The 17,917-nt window shown below is 44.9% G+C and overlaps 1 protein-coding gene across 1 annotated transcript; it reads right to left on the reverse strand.

Moving 5' to 3' along the window:
- Positions 1-9,192: 9,192 nt before the first annotated feature.
- Positions 9,193-14,536, reverse strand: LOC542372 (phosphoenolpyruvate carboxylase 1). The gene is made up of 10 exons (NM_001161348.2): positions 14,291-14,536; positions 13,789-14,183; positions 13,589-13,673; positions 12,476-12,698; positions 11,924-12,027; positions 11,707-11,797; positions 11,415-11,569; positions 10,320-11,318; positions 9,836-10,222; positions 9,193-9,727 (listed from the first exon to the last, which is right to left on the reverse strand). Exons 1-10 carry the CDS (start codon positions 14,468-14,470, stop codon positions 9,434-9,436), a joined length of 2,913 nt encoding a protein of 970 aa, NP_001154820.1. The 5' UTR covers positions 14,471-14,536; the 3' UTR covers positions 9,193-9,433.
- Positions 14,537-17,917: the final 3,381 nt, after the last annotated feature.

Below are 17,917 nucleotides of genomic sequence, written 5' to 3' on the forward strand. Positions count from 1 at the left end.
GAAGAAATCTTGGAGGCCAAACACTATGCTCAAAGACTGAAATATCCGAAGGGGGGCCTTAGTGTTCAATGGTACCAACGAAGATGATTTCGTGTATTGTCTCCCGGATAACAAAGAAATATCCGTGTGCCGGGAGATAACTAGGAGTATGGGATTTCCTAAGCTTGAAGAAGGCCTTTCGGTCTTGTCGAAGGATGATCTTGCTGATAGCCTCACGTACAACAGTATAAAGGTATAGAGGTTAATTTTGAAGCTAGAAAATGAAGTATTTTATTACCATGCTCAACTCTTTCTTCTTCTTTGCAGGACTTAATTCTTAGTAATGCCTTGAGGGCTCAGAAGAGCGCCGAAGACGAAGGCTGTACAATGGCTCTTAACAACCTTCGCTCTGAGGTGATTGAACTGAGAAACGAAGGTCTGGAGAAAGACAAAATTTTGATTTCATTGATGAACAAAGTAAAGGAGGACGAAGCTAATTACAAAGCTCAGATCGAAGCCCAGAAAACCGAAATTGAAGACATTCGGAGACAACTGGCCGAAGCTAAGGAGAACTGCGCGCTCGCACAAGCTAATCAAGAAATCAGTGAATATTGGAAAAAGTAAGCTAGAGAAAAATGTTGAAGAACTTCACGAATCCAAGGAAAGGTGCTTTGAGAAATCCTTGGATTGTGTGAAGAAATTAAAAACTAGCTTCGCCAAAGTGGGCGCCTACTCTGCTGAAGAAAACTTCATACGGGGCGACCCCGAGGGCGTTGTTGAATGGATAAGTGGAGAAGCCGAAGCCTTCGAGGAAATTTTCAGTGATCACGGGGATATTTGCGCGTTTTCCGGTGCGCGGGGAATCTCAGCTATTCTAGATAAGGCCGAATGTGATCACGTTAAGGCCATAGCCCAGGCCGAAGCTGCCTTCTCCGTAGATGATATGAAGGATCCTTCAGCAGAAGCAACTTTAATGTGCAGGAAATTTTATAATGATGTCTGGGTGAACGGTGGCCGAGAGCTAGCCCACGAGATTATAAAAAAGAGTGAAAAAGACACCCACGACGACCGGGCAGAAGCAAAGAGAGCTGAAGAAGCTGCAGAATGCGAAAGGCGTATAGGTATTATTTCTTGATTATTTTAGCTTCGGTACTTGCTTTGTGGCTTCGAACTAATCTGTTTACCTACTTCAGCTAAACTACGCCTCCGGAGCCGTACGATCCCCTTGCTGATCTAGAAATAAAGGAAGCATAGGAAATTATAAGCATGACAGACTCCATTATCGACGAAGTCGTCGACAAACTCTTGAACGAAGTTGCATAAAAATTCCTTAGAGAGGAATAGCTTTTATTGTAATAATATTTTGAAATGCTAGAATGTATGGAACAATTGAAGGAAGATTAGGCTTCTATTGTAACAAAACTATGTGACAAATGTATGTAACATTAAATCGAATATGTAAATTATTGTAATTTATTTCTTTGCGATGCATGAAATTTACACACATACCGTTTTTGAGCCTTCGGTGAAAAAAAACCTTCCCTTCTTTTCATGCTTCGTAAAGAAAGAGATCCCTTCTTATGACAAGGCTAATAAGACTGTATTTCCCGAAGCTTACTTCGTGCCTTAGCATATTTTCAATTTGACGAAACATTTGCTGAAGATTGGCTTCGTATTCGATTCTTGTGCTGTTAATGCAATATGATGTATGATGTAATGTTATGCAAAATGATGTGATCATATGATGCAAAATGATGAGGATGCCGAAGACACACACCCACACGCCCACACTGGAATGCACAAGCTCTGCATCCCCTTAGGAACGATTTTTGAGCTTCTTCACCTTCTATTTCGATGATATAAGTTCTGCATCCACTTAGGAACGTCTTTTGAACTTCTTCGCCTTCTATTTCGGCAGTATAAGTTATGCATCCCCTTAGGAACGACTTTTGAACTTCTTCGCCTTATATTTCGGCGGTATTTGGCTCTGCATTCCCTTTGGAACGACTTTTGAGCAAAAAACTTACACTGCACTCCCTTAGGAACGACTTTTTGTAGCTTTGTCAATTTTGGCTCTGCATTCCCTTAGGAACGACTTTTGAGCTAAAGACTTACGCTGCGCTCCCTTAGGAACGACTTTTGTAGCTTCGTTTATGTTGGCTCTGCATTCCCTTAGGAACGACTTTTGAGCTTCATAAATCTGTGAAGAAGATATATTTCCTTCTGGTACAGGCAGAATCATTACAAGAAATTAAAACTAAGTTTTCATTGCTTGTTCCTTATACAGAAAGCAAAATGGCATAGAAAATAAAACTATTTTAGAAGTAGGATATTACTCAGTATATGTGCTTTGATTCTGGTACAGTGCTGTTGACTGTACGAGCTTCAGACTCTTCCCTGAAGTCATGTTGTTGTTAGGAGTGCTGGCGCCCTTCTAGCTGCTGGCTTCGGTTATAAGTAGGTTGCAATGGTGGTGGTGGTGGGAGCTAAGGCCAGGAAGCTTGTGAATGGCTTGCTGAAGCAACAGAAGTTACAGGTTGATTGCCCACATATTCTTGTAAGTAGGGAGAGTGGCACGAAGCAGTATGTAAGACCTGCTTCGGCTGATTCTGCCGAGCTTCTGCTTCGGCAATATCATTTTGCTTCTAAATGGTGATCTGACACGTTCTTGTAGTGTGGCCCTTGTCTTCACCACAGAATAAGCAATAGATTTTCCTGGGCTGATCCCCATATCTTCCTCCGAAGCCCCTACCGCCTCGGCCCCTTGAAGCTGGTGGCCTGAAGGAGCTTTGTTGCTGTCCTAAAGACTGTGAGCTGTGCTGTGGCCTCTGAAACTGGCCTCCTTTGTCATTATTCTGACTGGAGTTGTGGATTGATCTGACATGCCTAGGGTGGATTTTTCCTCCGAAGCCCCTAGTCATCTCAGAAAATATGTAAGCTTCTTCCCTTCTTTGGCGGAAGTCATTGTCAGCACAGATGTACTCATCCATTTTCTGAAGCAGCTTTTCCAGAGTCTGGGGGGGGTTCCTAGCGAAGTATTGGGCCGTAGGCCATGGCCGAAGACCTTTGATCATGGCTTCAATGACGATTTCATTGGGCACCGTAGGCGCTTGCGCTCTCAGGCGCAAGAACCTTCGGACATATGCCTAAAGGTACTCCTCATGGTCTTGAGTGTACTAGAACAAGGCCTGAGCAGTGACTGGCTTCGTCTGAAATCCTTGAAAACTGGTGACCAGCATGTCCTTAAGCTTCTGCCATGACGTGATTGTCCCTGGCCGGAGAGAAGAGTACCATGTCTGGGCCACACTTCGGACTGCCATGACGAAGAACTTTGTCATGACTGCGGTATTGCCCCCATACGAAGATATAGTTGCTTCGTAGCTCATCAGAAACTGCTTCGGATCTGAATGCCCATTATACATGGGAAGCTAAGGTGGCTTGTATGATGAGGGCCATGGGGTAGCCTGCAGTTCTGCTGATAGAGAAGAAGCATCATCAAAAGCAAAATTTCCCTGATGGAAATCATCATACCAATCATCATCATTGTAGAAATTGTCCTGACGAAGCTCTCTTTGTGGAGGTCTACGGTCCTGGTCATCTTGAGTAAGATGACGTATTTCTTCAGCAGCTTCGTCGATCTTCTTCTGTAGATCGGAAAGACGAAGCATTTTCTCTCTCTTCCTTTCGACTTGTTGATGGATAGCTTCAAGATCCCTTATCTCCTGATCCAGCTCCTCCTCCTGGGGGGTTGGACTTGTAGCCTTCCTCTTTTGAGTTCGAGCTTCACACAGTGTGTCCTGGTTGACGTCCAGTGGCTGCAGTGCAGCCCCTAGCCCTGAAGAAGTTTTCTTCGGTGGCATGACGAAGGTCACAGCTTGTCGAAGGTGGTCGATTGAGTTCATTGGAGGTGGGCGCCAATGTTGGGGACTAGTTCTCAAATGCTATGAATTAAGAACAAGGCAACACAAAATGTTAATAGTTAAAGTCCTTCGTCCTTTGAAGCATTATCTCCCTTAGGATATAATGATCTTCAGACGAAGGTCATGAAGGACATACCTTCATCATCGCAATATATATTAATGGAAGTAGAAGCATATAAAACATGAGAAATAACATGAATAACCATATAACACCATTCATATCTCTTTATTATATCATCATGAATGAACATGAACAATATTGAATTACATTTATACCTTCGGCTTGACAGAACCCAAAAGTCCAAGTGTGACGCACGAATGAATACAAGTCAGCGTGAACAGTACGGGGATACTGTTCATCTATTTATAGACACAGGGCGCAGCCTGTGTAAAATTACATTCATGCCCTTTATGTTTACTATTGACTTAAAGACAATCTATCGAGGACTAGATAGCCTTTTACTCTTTAAGTCAGTTCCTTTTTCTGCTGCTGAGCCGAAGCTTCCTTGCGTGTAGCTTCGGAACTGGTTCAACCTTCGTCCCGACCATGCTTTTCATATTGTGCACAGCTTCATTCCGAGTCCGAAGGTTCCTATACATATATTATACTTGGGAAACATGTTAGTCGTGTTTTTGAGGACCTTCGGAAGATGAAGGCCCCCAACACCTTTGGAAGCCAACTTCAGCACCAAGCATGTTACACATCTGGCATGGGCGCCATCCATGGGACCATCACCTGCACACATAAGGTTACATATTATATCAATCACAACACTTAACAAAAAGAGTCCCATAAGTTGAATACGAGCCTCATGATATTGTTCCTCAGTAAGGTATATTTTTGAGGATCCTTCTTTTTTGTTCAAGGGACCTTCTTGTTTAGGATGAAATTGAAAATAAAGATTTGTGGCCTGAATCCTCACATAGTATATTGCATCCTTCATCAGCTTCTTTGCATTGTTTTGGAACACACGTTTAACGTGCCCCATGTAATCCATGTCTTCAGGCAACTGATAATGGAGCTACAACATAAAGAATAAAAAGAACATTATAAGTCATAAAATAAGAACATTAAGAAATAGCACAAAATTCATACCCAAAAGTCATGGCGCACTAGTCCCTGTCTATCGGTGTGGTCCTATTCCTTTTTCAACTTGTACTCGCCCCAGTTACTGATGAGCACCTCCTCCACACCATCTTTGTCTAACACTTCACTAGACTAGGGTAGTGAAGGCGGCAAAGGGAACCCAATGAAAGGTTAACCTGCATATGGTGTCGATGGCCGGTCAAGGATAGGTCCTCCAAGTGCGTGCATTACACAAAAAACCTTAACAGTGTACATAGATATATATGAGACAAGTTAAAATATTACACTCATCAATCTTCAATAGGCTTGATTAAGGAACTCTTGTCCTCTCAAACTATTGCGAGAGGCGACTTTATTGTGTGGCTCCTCCTAGAGCGACGTGTGTGTGGCAAAGTAGAGCCTCCAAAGCATCATCGTAAGGCTCGCCATCCTGGGTGGGAGCCTGTTGTTGTTGCCATAGGTCCTAGGACTGGTGCTCCCACTAGTCCCGGGACTGGTGTTGTTGCATGACCTGGTCCCATACTAGGTGCTCCTCCTCCTCCTCCTAGTGTTGCACCTGCTCCTGGTGCTCCTCCTCCTCCTAGTGCACCTCCTTCTCCTGGTGCTCCTCCTCCTGGTACAATCAAACTCAATATTTAGATATATACAAATTCATTAGTAAGATCTATGTTAATATAATAATTGAATTGTTACCTTATCCCCATCTACAGCGCTCAACAGCTCTCGACGCGTACTGCTGCTCGAAGAACTGCACTGAAACATGCCCTAGAACAACCCTTTAACTGACTTCTTTGATTTTCTCGGCATCCTACATCAAAATAAATAAATGTTTCAATATTACAATGTTTAAATAAAATCAAATGAATTAACAAATGACATAATAAAAAATACTATACTTGTCAAGTATCATCAAAATCAAGATCTATTTGTCCTCTTCTAGGAAGAGGTCGTCATGTAACTTTTCTCCTAACAGATTGTCTTATCCTTCTCTCATGAAATGTTAAGTCATTAATTTCTGCAAATAGAGAATCTAATGCTAGAGCAGGGTCAATATGAAAAGTAGTTGGAAAATCTTCTTCTTGAAACACCTCATATCAAACTGCTCAAATTGATATTCATCTTCACAAGGAGTGTATAGGCGTTCGCGGGGGTTCACATCGTACACGACCCACCATGAAAACAACTCTTTGCATGGATATGTCAAGAAATAGACATGGTCCACTTGATGGGCAAGGATATACTTGTCATGCCCTTGAAGCAATTTTTCATCTTTTACCTGTCATCCCAAAATCAGACCTATAATGTTTCAGATCATACCATGAAAACAACTCTTTGCATGGATATGTCAAGAAATAGACATGGTCCACTTGATGGGCAAGGATATACTTGTCATGCCCTTGAAGCAATTTTTCATCTTTTACCTGTCATCCCAAAATCAGACCTATAATGTTTCAGATCATACCATTTACACTCGAAGAAGACTAGCTCTAACGGCTTATTACCAGTAAATGTAATCTCGATTATATTTTTGATCGTCCCATAATAGGTGGCTTTGTGTCCTTTTGAATTGGCTGCCCTAGTAATGACTCCACTATTTTTAGTGGCAACCATAAGATGAATAGATTCAAATATGCTTGAAAGAAAGCGGTGTTCGTTGACATCGTAACGTCCATAGCTTTTGACAGTTATGCTTCTAATAGATAGCTGGCGTAAGTTATCATTTATATTCCTTTCCTCCCCAAATTATCCATTATGCCACAAAGCATTAGCAAAGTCTAAAATTCAGTGAACTAAAATAATTTAAGACTTACACGGTCTTAGAGCCACATAATGAAATTAGGTCGCCCATGCATTCCATCATAGCGCAATTTGTCTAGTTCTCTTGTTGTTGGTCTACCGAGACACCTCATGTTTTGCTCGTCAAACTCTCTGTCACATAATATTGCAGGGCATGAAATATTTGAGGACATAAACTAATTCACAAATGAACATTTTGAGGAGAAATATTAACTCTTACACGAATTATTTCTTCACCTCAGGCATATTCGTGAACATGTAGAGTAATGCAGACTCCAGTTCTTCCATAGTGAGGTGATATGCCTTGGGTGGACCAAGGGTTTTGCCATTCGTTTGGAAAATAGAAAAATCACTAGATGGAGGCATCTCTCTTTCATCATCATAATACCTCTTTTTTTGAGCAAATACATTATGTTCTATTGTAATGTAGCAACTTGTGAAGTGTGCTACCTCATTGTGTTTAAGTTGTTCTTCAATACATCCTTCAACTCTTTGCCTTATTGCCCACCATTGCACTAAGCTTCTTCATTGATCTTTCTATATGAAACATACACCTATACTGAACAAGACCACAAACCTTAGCTTCATATGTAAGATGTACAAGGAGATGCTGCATAGGATTGAAGAAACCCAATGGGAATATTTTTTCCAGTTTGCACATAAGCATCGATGCCTATTTCTCTAGCTACTCCATCATATCTCTTCTGACTTCTTCAACTGCGGTGACCCCAATCACTTCATCGCCAGCTGCCCCAAGAAGGGCAAGTAGGAGGCTGGCCCGCGTGACCATCTTTCTGGTCAGCGCAAGGGCAAGTGGGAGCACACTCTGGCAAACAGAAGTCCAAGGGGAGGTTTGAAAAGGAGGCTCTCAAGAAGAAGTGCCTCTAGAAATTCAAAGATCAAGGAGCGCGCCTTCCTTGCCTCCCTGACCGACCTCGGCCTCGACTTCGTCGAGTCGGCCTCTTCTTTGAGCGATGAGGAGCTCGAGAGGCACATTGGGTACAAGCTCAATGGGTTGTGCTTCATCGCCGACACCACAAAAGGCCTTTGTACCATGGACCGTGGTGATGATGTGGTGGGTAGCGGCGGCAAGGACATCAGCGATGACTCCATTTTTGAGGTATCTCATTCCGCCGATGATCTCACCGCTGAGGTAGAGGAGCTAACAACTGCTTTGGCTAGTCAGGATACATTGATTAGGCTTGCTTCTCGTGAGAGGAAAGACTTTAAATCCAAGTATGAGAGCACGCTTAGGGAGCTTGAGTCAACTAGAGCTTCTGTTGTGGTGTCTAACGAGACTGAGTTTGATGGGTGTGCCCTACACATGTCGAACATCACCACATTGTAGACCAAGTATGTCACCTTGCTAGATGAGCGCGACAAATTGAGATCTAGGTCTAGCTTGTTGGATGTGTGTATTTCTTGTCCTAGCTTGCAGACTGAGCTAGTAGAGAAGAACACTAGGATAGCCTCGCTTGAGAAGGCTAGCTCAGTGAGTGTATCTACACCTGCGCAGTGCGTACTCTGTGAGGGTTTGTAGTCTGCTCTTGAGTCCTGCAGATACGACAAGACTATGACCGAGGAGACAAATACATACCTTCAATCATTCTTGAGCTAGGTGTCATGTAGTGAGCTCTAGTTGGGCATGATGGTCAGTTAGTTCAAGAGGGGAACTGGCGGAACGGGGTTAGGCTTTGCTACTAAGAATGGGAGTGTCACTTGTGTTGGTAAGGTTGGTGAGTGTAGTGGCCTAAAACCTTGAGAGAAACCTTCATCCACCCCAAACTTGTCAAGCTCACTCCTCCCAAATCTGCCACCCCTATTGTGAGAGATGGAGTGCCTAAGGAGCTTATGAGAGCCCCTCCTCAGAAACATGTGTGGTGTTCAAAACCTAACCATCTCATGAATACACTTGACACCTTGCCAGATATCTCTAGTGATCCCCTTCCTAGAGCCCCTCAGTCACCCAAAAAGACCCACTCCCACAAAAATATTGCACCTAAGAGAGAGGTGAGATTTCATTATGATTATTGTGAGAGCGAGGGTCATTTGGCTACGTTTTGCTTTAGGAGGAAGAGAGATGAGCAGCAAGAAAGCCTTTTTGAGTGTAGGTAGATAACACCAACAAGACTTAAGTACATATCATGCTATACTAGTTTATATTTTTTCTAGTGAAATTCAAGAAAAACCCTAAGCTCCAATCACTTGCTAGTGTTAACCTCTAGGAGCGAGTAACAAGTTCTCAATCTTGCAAACTAATCACTAGTGCCACTAGATATCATCTCTCTTAAGTAAATGCACTAGGTTACTCTAATAAAAAAATACCAATCAGAAAATGTTTAGCACAACTAAGAGAGGGTGGCTGAAGTAACACCATGGTAAACAAGTCCATCCAATGGGCTGGGATATTAATTAATTATTACAAAACAGCATGCAGATTGTACGATGTTTATTATTACAATATGTATAATATGCCAAGATTTTCCACTTGGACTTGACAACAAGAGTGAATATAAAGAGGCAGGAAATTACATATGCATAGGGAAAACAGACGCTGCCAGTTCGGCATTTCCATCCAAAACTGACAAAACGCCACCATCCGGAAGCTGATTATTGCGGTGCACTCTGCAGGTGAGTGAAGAGAAGCCGCCTAGCCAGTGTTCTGCATGCCGGCGGCGATGCCCTTCATGGTGAGGATGAGCGTGTCTTCCAGGCCGGGCGGGTACTCGCTCGCCGGGTTCAGCTTGACCAGTCCGGCGGGCTTGTTCTCGTCGGCGAACTCCTTGGACAGCGGCGGCTGGGGCGTCACCTTGAAGTTGGGGTCCCTTATCCGCTTCAGCGTGTAGGCCTGGAACACGTTCAGGGTGGTGATGTAGGGGTTGCGCAGCACCAGCCCCTGCTTCAGGAATGGATCGCCTTCAAGAATATCCTTGTGCCCAGCGATCTGCACAAAGTGGAGTAGTCAGTCATCGATCAGGAACCAGACACCAGACTTTTATTCATACAGTGAAGTGAAGTGAAGTGCAGTGCAGTGAGTTGCTGGTTTTTGTACCTGGAGGAGAAGCTGCTGTGTCTCCACGTATTTGTCCCTGAGCTGCTTCCCAAAGGGCTTGAGTTCTTCCGCCACAAGCAGCTCGTCATACAAGCCGGCAATGCCGGGGTCTCCCTTGGCGAAAACCATCTCCAGCAGGTCCAGGGTGACCCTGAAGAATGGCCACTCGTTGTACATCTCTTTGAGGACCTGGAAGTTCCTGACGTCCTTGTCGATGGCGAACTTGAATGCGGCGCCGACTCCCAGCCACACGGGGAGGTGGAACCTGGTCTGGGTCCACGAGAAGATCCAGGGGATGGCGCGCAGGGTCGTGATGCCGCCGCCGGGCCTCCTCTTGGCTGGCCGGCTGCCGATGTTCATCCTCCCGTACTCGGTCTCCGGTGTAGCCTGATAGTGAGTGACGCACAAACGCTCGAATGAATGAAAAGAACGATCGACATGGATGAATTCGATCGTCACAAAGCAATGGGCAATGGCAGCATACCGATCTGAAGTACTCGACGAAGCGCGCCTCCTTGACGACGACGGAGCGGTACTCCTCCGTGGCCACGACCGCCATCTCGTCCATGAGCTTGCGCCACTCGGGCTTGGGAGAGACCGGCGGGTGCATGCCGTGCTCCAGCGTGGCGGCCGTGAAGCGCTGCAGAGTCTGGAAGCACAGGTGCTCCTCCCCGAAGCAGAACTCGATGACCTCGCCCTGCACCGTCACACGGATGGACCCGTTGATGGTGTCCGGCGGCTGGGACAGGATGGCAAGGTGCGTGGGCCCGCCACCCCTGCCCACGGTGCCTCCGCGGCCGTGGAACAAGGTGAGCTTGACGCCGTAGCGCTTGGCCACCTGCGCCATCTCCTCCTGCGCCCTGTACAGCTGCCACGCCGCGGACAGGCGGCCGGCGTCCTTGCCGGAGTCGGAGTAGCCGACCATGACCTGCTGCTTGCCCTTGATCCGGTCCATGTACCAGTCCACCGAGAAGAGGCGCTCCACGGACGCGGGCGCCGACTGCAGGTCGGCCAGCCTCTCGAACAGCGGCACCACGGGCAGCGGCTGGCGCACGCCGCACTCGCGCTGCAGGAGCTCCACGGCGAGCACGTCCGAGGGGGCCGTCGCCATGGAGATGATGTAGGGGCCGAAGCTGTCGGGCGGGAGCTCCGCGAGGACGTGGAACGCGCCGATGACGTCGGCGATCTCGTCGGTCTGGGGAAGGTCCGGGGGCAGCAGCGGGCGCTTGCCTCGCAGCTCCGACAGCAGCCACTCCTGCCTCTTGTCCTCGGGCCACTCGCGGTACGACCCGATGCCGAGGTGCGTGGTGATGGCGTCGATCACGTCGGTGTGCCGCTCCGACTCCTGCCGGATGTCCAGCTTCACCAGGGAGAGCCCGAACGTGAACACCTGGCGCAGGAGGTCCAGGAGGCTCCCGTCCGCGATGGCCTTGTCGCCGCAGTCACACAGTGATTTGTAGCACAGCTCAAGTGGCTCAAGGAACTGCATGCATGCACGACAGTAGTGATTTTTTTTGTTAGTTGCAGTGCTGATGTCATACTATGAATATATATAATATATATACATGACGATATTTACCTCTTCGATACTGGTAAATGACGATTCCGCTGAAATTTCAGAAACTCCAGAAGCCAGCAGATGGCGAGCACGCTCGCGTGTGTTGTACAGCTTGTCCCTTACATGGCCTAGTATCACCCGGTAGGGCTCGTTTGGAGGAATTTGCTTCCAGAATTCTGCGCCAGCAAATACACTTCAGAAAAGATGCCAAAAGAGCCCTCAAATTAATTTGAAAACACTAGTGGAGACTTTTGCAAAAGGCTGTACGGCAGGCAAAAATTAAGCAAACATAAATGCTTCTGTTTGTGGTTACCTATGTAATACTTGGTAACTTTGGAACCAGACGAACTGTGGAGCTCTTCGGCACGAACACGAAGCTCATCGTTGCAGCGCCACATAGAGAGCTACAGATATATCAGACGATGCATGCATGAGAGTTCTGGTATGGACCGGAGACAGCAAAAAACAGGGCAAGCAAAAAAATCATAGAGCATTCAATCAAACAAATCTGCAGTATGGATGTACAGTACCTCAAACATCAGCTCTTCAATCTGATCGATGTACAAGTTTGCAGCCATCATTCTGGCCAGCAAGCATACATCTCTTGTCACCTCCGGGGTAACTCTTGGATTTCCTATATAGCGAAAGATTGCAAAGATATACAGGCTTAGAAAAACATATAATTCTGTATATATAATTTTCTGGCGAGAAAAGAAAAACGTTAGCCTTGAATATTGACAGGACAAGTACTGATATAATATAAGCACTCTTTGATATATAAAATAATACTACACGTATAATTCTGTGATATAAAAAATTCAACAAGTTAGGTTCCAGGTTGCAATATAAAGATTTGATTAAATTATGCTTATATGTTGTGCTAGCATGTATGGATGATAAATTTTTATTAGTGAGGTGTACTAAATAATTTCTATTTTAAAATTCTAGCTCACGAGAGCACGAAATGATAGACTAGTTTTCCTGAACATCTATTGCAGTTAGAGTAAAGCAGGAACGTTTCTCTCAAGCCAAAAGACAGAGTAAAGCTCCTGCCACTTTGAAAAAGGTAGGCGGAAATGTACCATCGCGGTCACCACCCATCCAAGAAGAGAACCGAATGAGAGAAACATTGTAGGGAAGGCGCTCATTGATGCCGATATTCTTCAGGGCTGTATCCACACGGCGCAAGAACTTAGGCACACCCTTCCATACAGTCTCATGGATGTAGCTCATCCCATAGCGCATTTCGTCCTGCGGGGTGGGTTGTGCCCTCCTGATTTCATCGGTTCTGAAGGCTGCTTGGATCTGTGAACACCCAAGAAAAGGAATTAGAACTAAACAACCCAAACAACAAAAGTACCATTTTGGTGGCTTAAAGCAGTAAACTTCTCAGGTGGTCTGCATCATATATATGCACTACCGGAGACACGCTCTTTACCGAGTGCTTAGTGATGAAATTATGACTCGTCTGGAATTTGTAACAATAGGAACTTGAGCATAGGCTAGCTAATTGATAGTGTGGAGTTAAGGCTATCTAGATTTGATTCCTCGTCAAGGAGAAATTGGGTGCCCTACTTGTTAGGAAAATATAATGCTGAGTACAACAACTTGATTACAACTAAACCATTAATGCATCTGTGGTACCGATGTTCTACTCAGATGGCTCTATATGAGTAAGAGATCTTTGTACAAAATGATCTTTTTTAAGTAAGGAAAATGCTTTGAGCACAGCTGGAGAATAGCATATAAATAATTCAGTGTAGTTTTCATCAAGTGGTCTTCAACATTGAATCTTGAGTCAAGTCGGCCTCATATGGTTATACATGTAGCAGTCCTCCCATTGCATTGTTACAACATAAAGGTGCAGTCTAGCTCTTTCCTGATTAGGTTAGTTTCTACTTTGGAGTTTGCGAAGACAGTTTAAAGAGTGGAAAAGTTCGGTTGTTTATTACCTTAGCTTGGTAATAATGAATATATATTTATATGTGTTTTAATGAGAGAACCTGACCTGACTTGACATATAAATAAATTGAAGATTTCTCTGGCGCACTAACTTACACGTGTCATGCTCGATATCTTGCAAGCTCATGAGTCCACGTGTACTGTGCATGTGTTCTATTCTATCTCTATCAAAGAATGAATGTCTCTTGATAAAGTTCTTGCATTCCCTGGTGTCAAATGTAATATGTACGTACCTCTCTCTGCAGAGCCTCATCGAGCTCCTGCTTGTCGTCGTCAGTGATGTCCTTGGCATTCAGCTGGGTCAGACAATTTCGGATCCTGCAGCGACAAGACCAACATTTTTTATTTATCAAAAAAATAAAAAAAAATAATAGTTAAAGATATATAACGTGAATAGCATGCATATCGATCAAGCTCATTGAAAAATATATACCTGGCATTTTTTTGCAGGAGCGAGCGGCGGGCGGACTGCGTAGGATGCGCGGTGAAGACGAGGTCGACGGTCTGGTTCTTGAGCGCCTCGAACACCTCCTCGGGGGACTTGCCGACCTCGGACACGAGGCGCTTGAGCGTCTCCTCGATGTCGGACTCGGTGGTGGCGGAGCCCTCGTCGGCGAACCCACCTTTCTTGAGCTTGCTGTTGCGGCGGCGGTGCGCGATCTGCACCTCCTCGGCCAGGTTGGCGAGGTTGAGCATGTGCAGGATGGAGCTCGCCACGAGGATGGCGTCGGCGGGGGCCAGCCCCGTGAGCTTGGCGCCGAGCTCGCCCAGCTTCGTCGTGTCTCCTTTGCCCTCGTAGTCGGCTGAGACCTCGTAGCACTCCTGGACCTGCATGCATGCATTACAGTAAGCACTGGCGGGGAGACGTACGAGCAGTGCCGCGCGCAGGCGGCAACCGGTCGAAGAAGAAATGGGCGGCGGCAGTGGTTAGTTACAAATTCGCGAAGGCTGGGCCCGTGGAGGTCCTGGAGGATGTTGAGGAAGCGGTCGACGAGCAGCGCATCGTACTCGATGAGCTTGTCGTCCTCGGAGACCTTGCCTGGGACCAGCTGACGGAGCTGCGCGTCGATGGAGTGGTGCTTCTCGCCGGGGCCGGGAGCCTTGGTCGACGCCATGGCGCGGCGGGAAGCTAAGCACGGAAGCGAGATGGTTGGAGCGGCACGGCGTGCTGCTCGTGCTGCTGCGATGCGATTGGTGATCAATGCAGTGCGCGGGTGGGTTCAAATAGGGATGGGGAGTCGTTGGCGGGCGGGTGTGTGTGTGGCTGTGCACGGGAACGGGCGGCCCTCGGCGTTCGGAAAGGCGCGGCCTTGGGCATGTGATCGGCGGTAACCGCAACGGAACCGGCTGCGGCTGAGGCTCCTTTTTGGCTTGGCTTGCTGCTGTTAGCGGCCGGAGGGGATGTGGAGAGGGGTGTCTGCTACTGCTGGCGGCAATCGCAAGGGGACCTGGAGAGCTGCGGCTGCGGCTTGGGCTTGCTCCTCCTTGCTCCTTTTTGGCTTGGCTCGGTGCTGTTGACGTGCTTTGTCACTGCTCACCTGCCTTCTTGTGTTATTCCGTTGGCTAATTGGGTAGCAGGATGTGGAGAGGGCGTCCCTTAGCAGTTAATGCTGGATTCGGGGGATCGCAAGAATTTGGAGGAATGCTTTGCAGGATGTGGAGAGGGCGTCTGTTAGCAAGTAGGCTGCATCGGAGTGAAGAATCTGGAGGGATGTGGCGAGGGTGTCTGTTTGCAGGATGTGGTTGAGGGTGCAGTGAGGCGGCTGTGGCTAAGAGTCGTCTTTGTAGATAATTTTTTGTTTCCATTAACATTTAAATTAAATTTATGATTTTAAAATTTAGTTTCCTAGGAGGATAAGGAAAAAAAAAAGTGAACCTGTGGTTAGGAACTCGGCATTTTATTGTTCCAAATAAGTGTTCAACCTGAACAAGAAGTGCCGCTATAATAAATTATTGTGGTTCAAGAAAAAGTATATTTAATTCTTGGTATGCATACATGGCTATTGTAGGGATAAGGGGTGTCATTCTACGAAGGGCACCATACATATAGGGATAAGGATGTTGTTCTACCAAGGGCACCGTACAGGTGTCTCCTCCATTGGCGCCGACCGTGCACAAGCCAACAAAGATATGCACGATGCGATGTGTTGTTGGCACTTGGCAGCGGTGAACATGCACGGATTGAAGAGAGAGGTGGATTTGGGTTGGGATATCCACACAAAAAGAAGAATTTTAAAATATAGACTGTGTGCTTAAATGTACATATTTACAGAATTATGGTCTAATGCATTTGTTATCACAATTAGAAATGAGATAATGCTAGGTAATTGAAAATAGAAAAACCATCGAATGACCTTACATTTATATTAGTAGCTAACCACGTGTCCTAACACCATTACATCGCTAGATCCTCGACATACTATCAACATTGTGCATTACATCGAGCTAAGTAAAGAACTGATCGGCCATGGCATGATACAATTCTCAATTTTCCCATATGCAAACAGTAGCAATGCAAATGTTCTCTTTCAATAATACTTGTCACTTATGTGAAAAACACATCAAACTTATATATCACTCCATCAATCCGGCACCTCATTTGTACTTTTAAGTTTTAAATAGAGTACCGAAAAAGGCAATCCAATGCAGAAGAGAGGTCAGATAGGGAGACGACGACCCTCCCCCCCCCCCCCCCCCCCCCCTATCCACTCTGCTATGTGTTCTTGCAGTTGATCTATTCCAGCCTCTTAAACATGACCAAAGAGATGCGAATAATTAACCTGCTAAAAATTCACACATTTTTAGGGTCTGTTTGGTTCTGTTTTCCTGCTTCTAAAAGTTGAATAAAAGGGGTTCAGCTTTTCCACAACTACTTTGAAAAAACACCTTGACCTTGCTTTTGTTTCTTATCGAAGTTCGTTATATTAATAAATAGATACAATAAATTAAAACTAAAATAGGATTAAAACAATTAAATGTTTATAATAAATGAAATAAAAGCAATTTTAATAAAAACTTATTACAAATGGAATTAAACAATGATTTATTTGTAAAAAATATTAGGAACACAAATGTGAAATTAGTTTTTTAATTATATATACTGATTAAGAGATATATTTAAACAGAGTGTATATAAACAATATACAATTTGTTTACAGTGGATAACTCACAACAGTTTGAACTAAACGACTTCCAACTATTTTTTCTCACAACAGTTTTTTCATAGGAGAAAACTCACAGCTAAACCAAACACACTCTTAATCATGAAATCCTATGCAACCCAGTTGGTAACGAATTTCCACAAGGTTGAGAGTTAATTACTCAAAGGTCCTCAATGGTCCCAATAAACATCTCAGAATAATAGTTGAACCACCTTGCACGAATCTTCAATTGTGACAAAGGTAGCTTATCTTTCACCTATCTTGGGTTGCCTCTAAGCTTCTCAAAACCAGGAGTGGACTTCAGTCCTCTTGTGATAAAATGTGAAAGACGTCGAGTGGCAATCTCTCGCATTTGAGTTAAGCAGGCAGACTAGAGCTAGCCAACCCAGTCACAACGGGTTTTCCAATGTTTGTCGTGTTGACACCAAATCCTAACCAAATTGGTGTAATCTTTTTTCTGGCCGATGGACTTACACTGTAGGAGCTACTCAACCTAGGCAGAAGGATAGGCCCTATGGGTCATGTATATTAGGTAGACATTATATTAGATTATAATCGATTAGGAAGTGCTTATCGCTTCAAGTCCATGGACCTTAACATGTAGTAGTTTATGATCAAAACATTCATTCACCTGAGCAGCGCGTGCTTCTCATCTCATCAGTGCATCACCACTCCTTTCACAATGTTTTTTCCATGGTAAGTGCTATGCTACCCTGACGTGATCTCTAGTAGATCACGTCAGGACAGTACAATATGTTGTTATCACCTTACCCCGGTAGATCTTGTACTAACCATTGTTGTTGGCAAAATCTGCTAATTATCATATGTAGCTTCAATCTATTTCCTTTACCACGCTTCATGTTATTAGAGTGATTTTGCACCGCTAGATGTGTATCTCTTGATCGGTTACTACACTCCACGACATGCATGCCACAACATGTGTATGTGGTAACTCAAGAGATCCATACACATCTAGCATTGTGCCTTACATGTTTAGTCACATTGTTTATTTGGGATGTACTTCCTTTGAAGGTCTTAATCCATGTTCACATGCATGACCATTAGCTTACAGCTGTGGATGTTCCTAGGGTCACCATCACAATACATATTGTAGATTAGATCTTGGATGTTTCTATAATGGATTACAATTTATTTGGCCCAAGATTTGGTTGACATTGTGGATAATAATGGTGCCTTTTTAACCTGTTTCTGTGCTTTTGGGTCATGCACATAGCCTGCATTGCTCTAGGGTAAATAATCGTCTCAAACATGCTTTTACGTAGGTTTATTTTCTTTGTCGATTGCTTTCAATGCACGATTAATTTTATTCATTTGCCCATTACCGACCTAGAATAGATGACAATCGGCTCATATGGTGCTGGGGGTAAGTCGCAATTCCTC

The sequence above is a fragment of the Zea mays genome, chromosome 9 (assembly GCF_902167145.1).
Source record: "Zea mays cultivar B73 chromosome 9, Zm-B73-REFERENCE-NAM-5.0, whole genome shotgun sequence".
In the NCBI taxonomy this organism is placed as follows: domain Eukaryota; kingdom Viridiplantae; phylum Streptophyta; class Magnoliopsida; order Poales; family Poaceae; genus Zea; species Zea mays.

Coding starts and splice junctions, on each gene's coding strand:
- LOC542372 (NM_001161348.2), bottom strand. CDS start 14,470: ATGGCGTCGACCAAGGCTCCCGGCCCCGGCGAGAAGCACCACTCCATC. Junction 11,798..11,923: donor TTGAAGAGCTGATGTTTGAG/GTACTGTACATC, acceptor ATATATCTGTAG/CTCTCTATGTGGCGCTGCAA. Junction 9,728..9,835: donor CACAGCAGCTTCTCCTCCAG/GTACAAAAACCA, acceptor CACTTTGTGCAG/ATCGCTGGGCACAAGGATAT.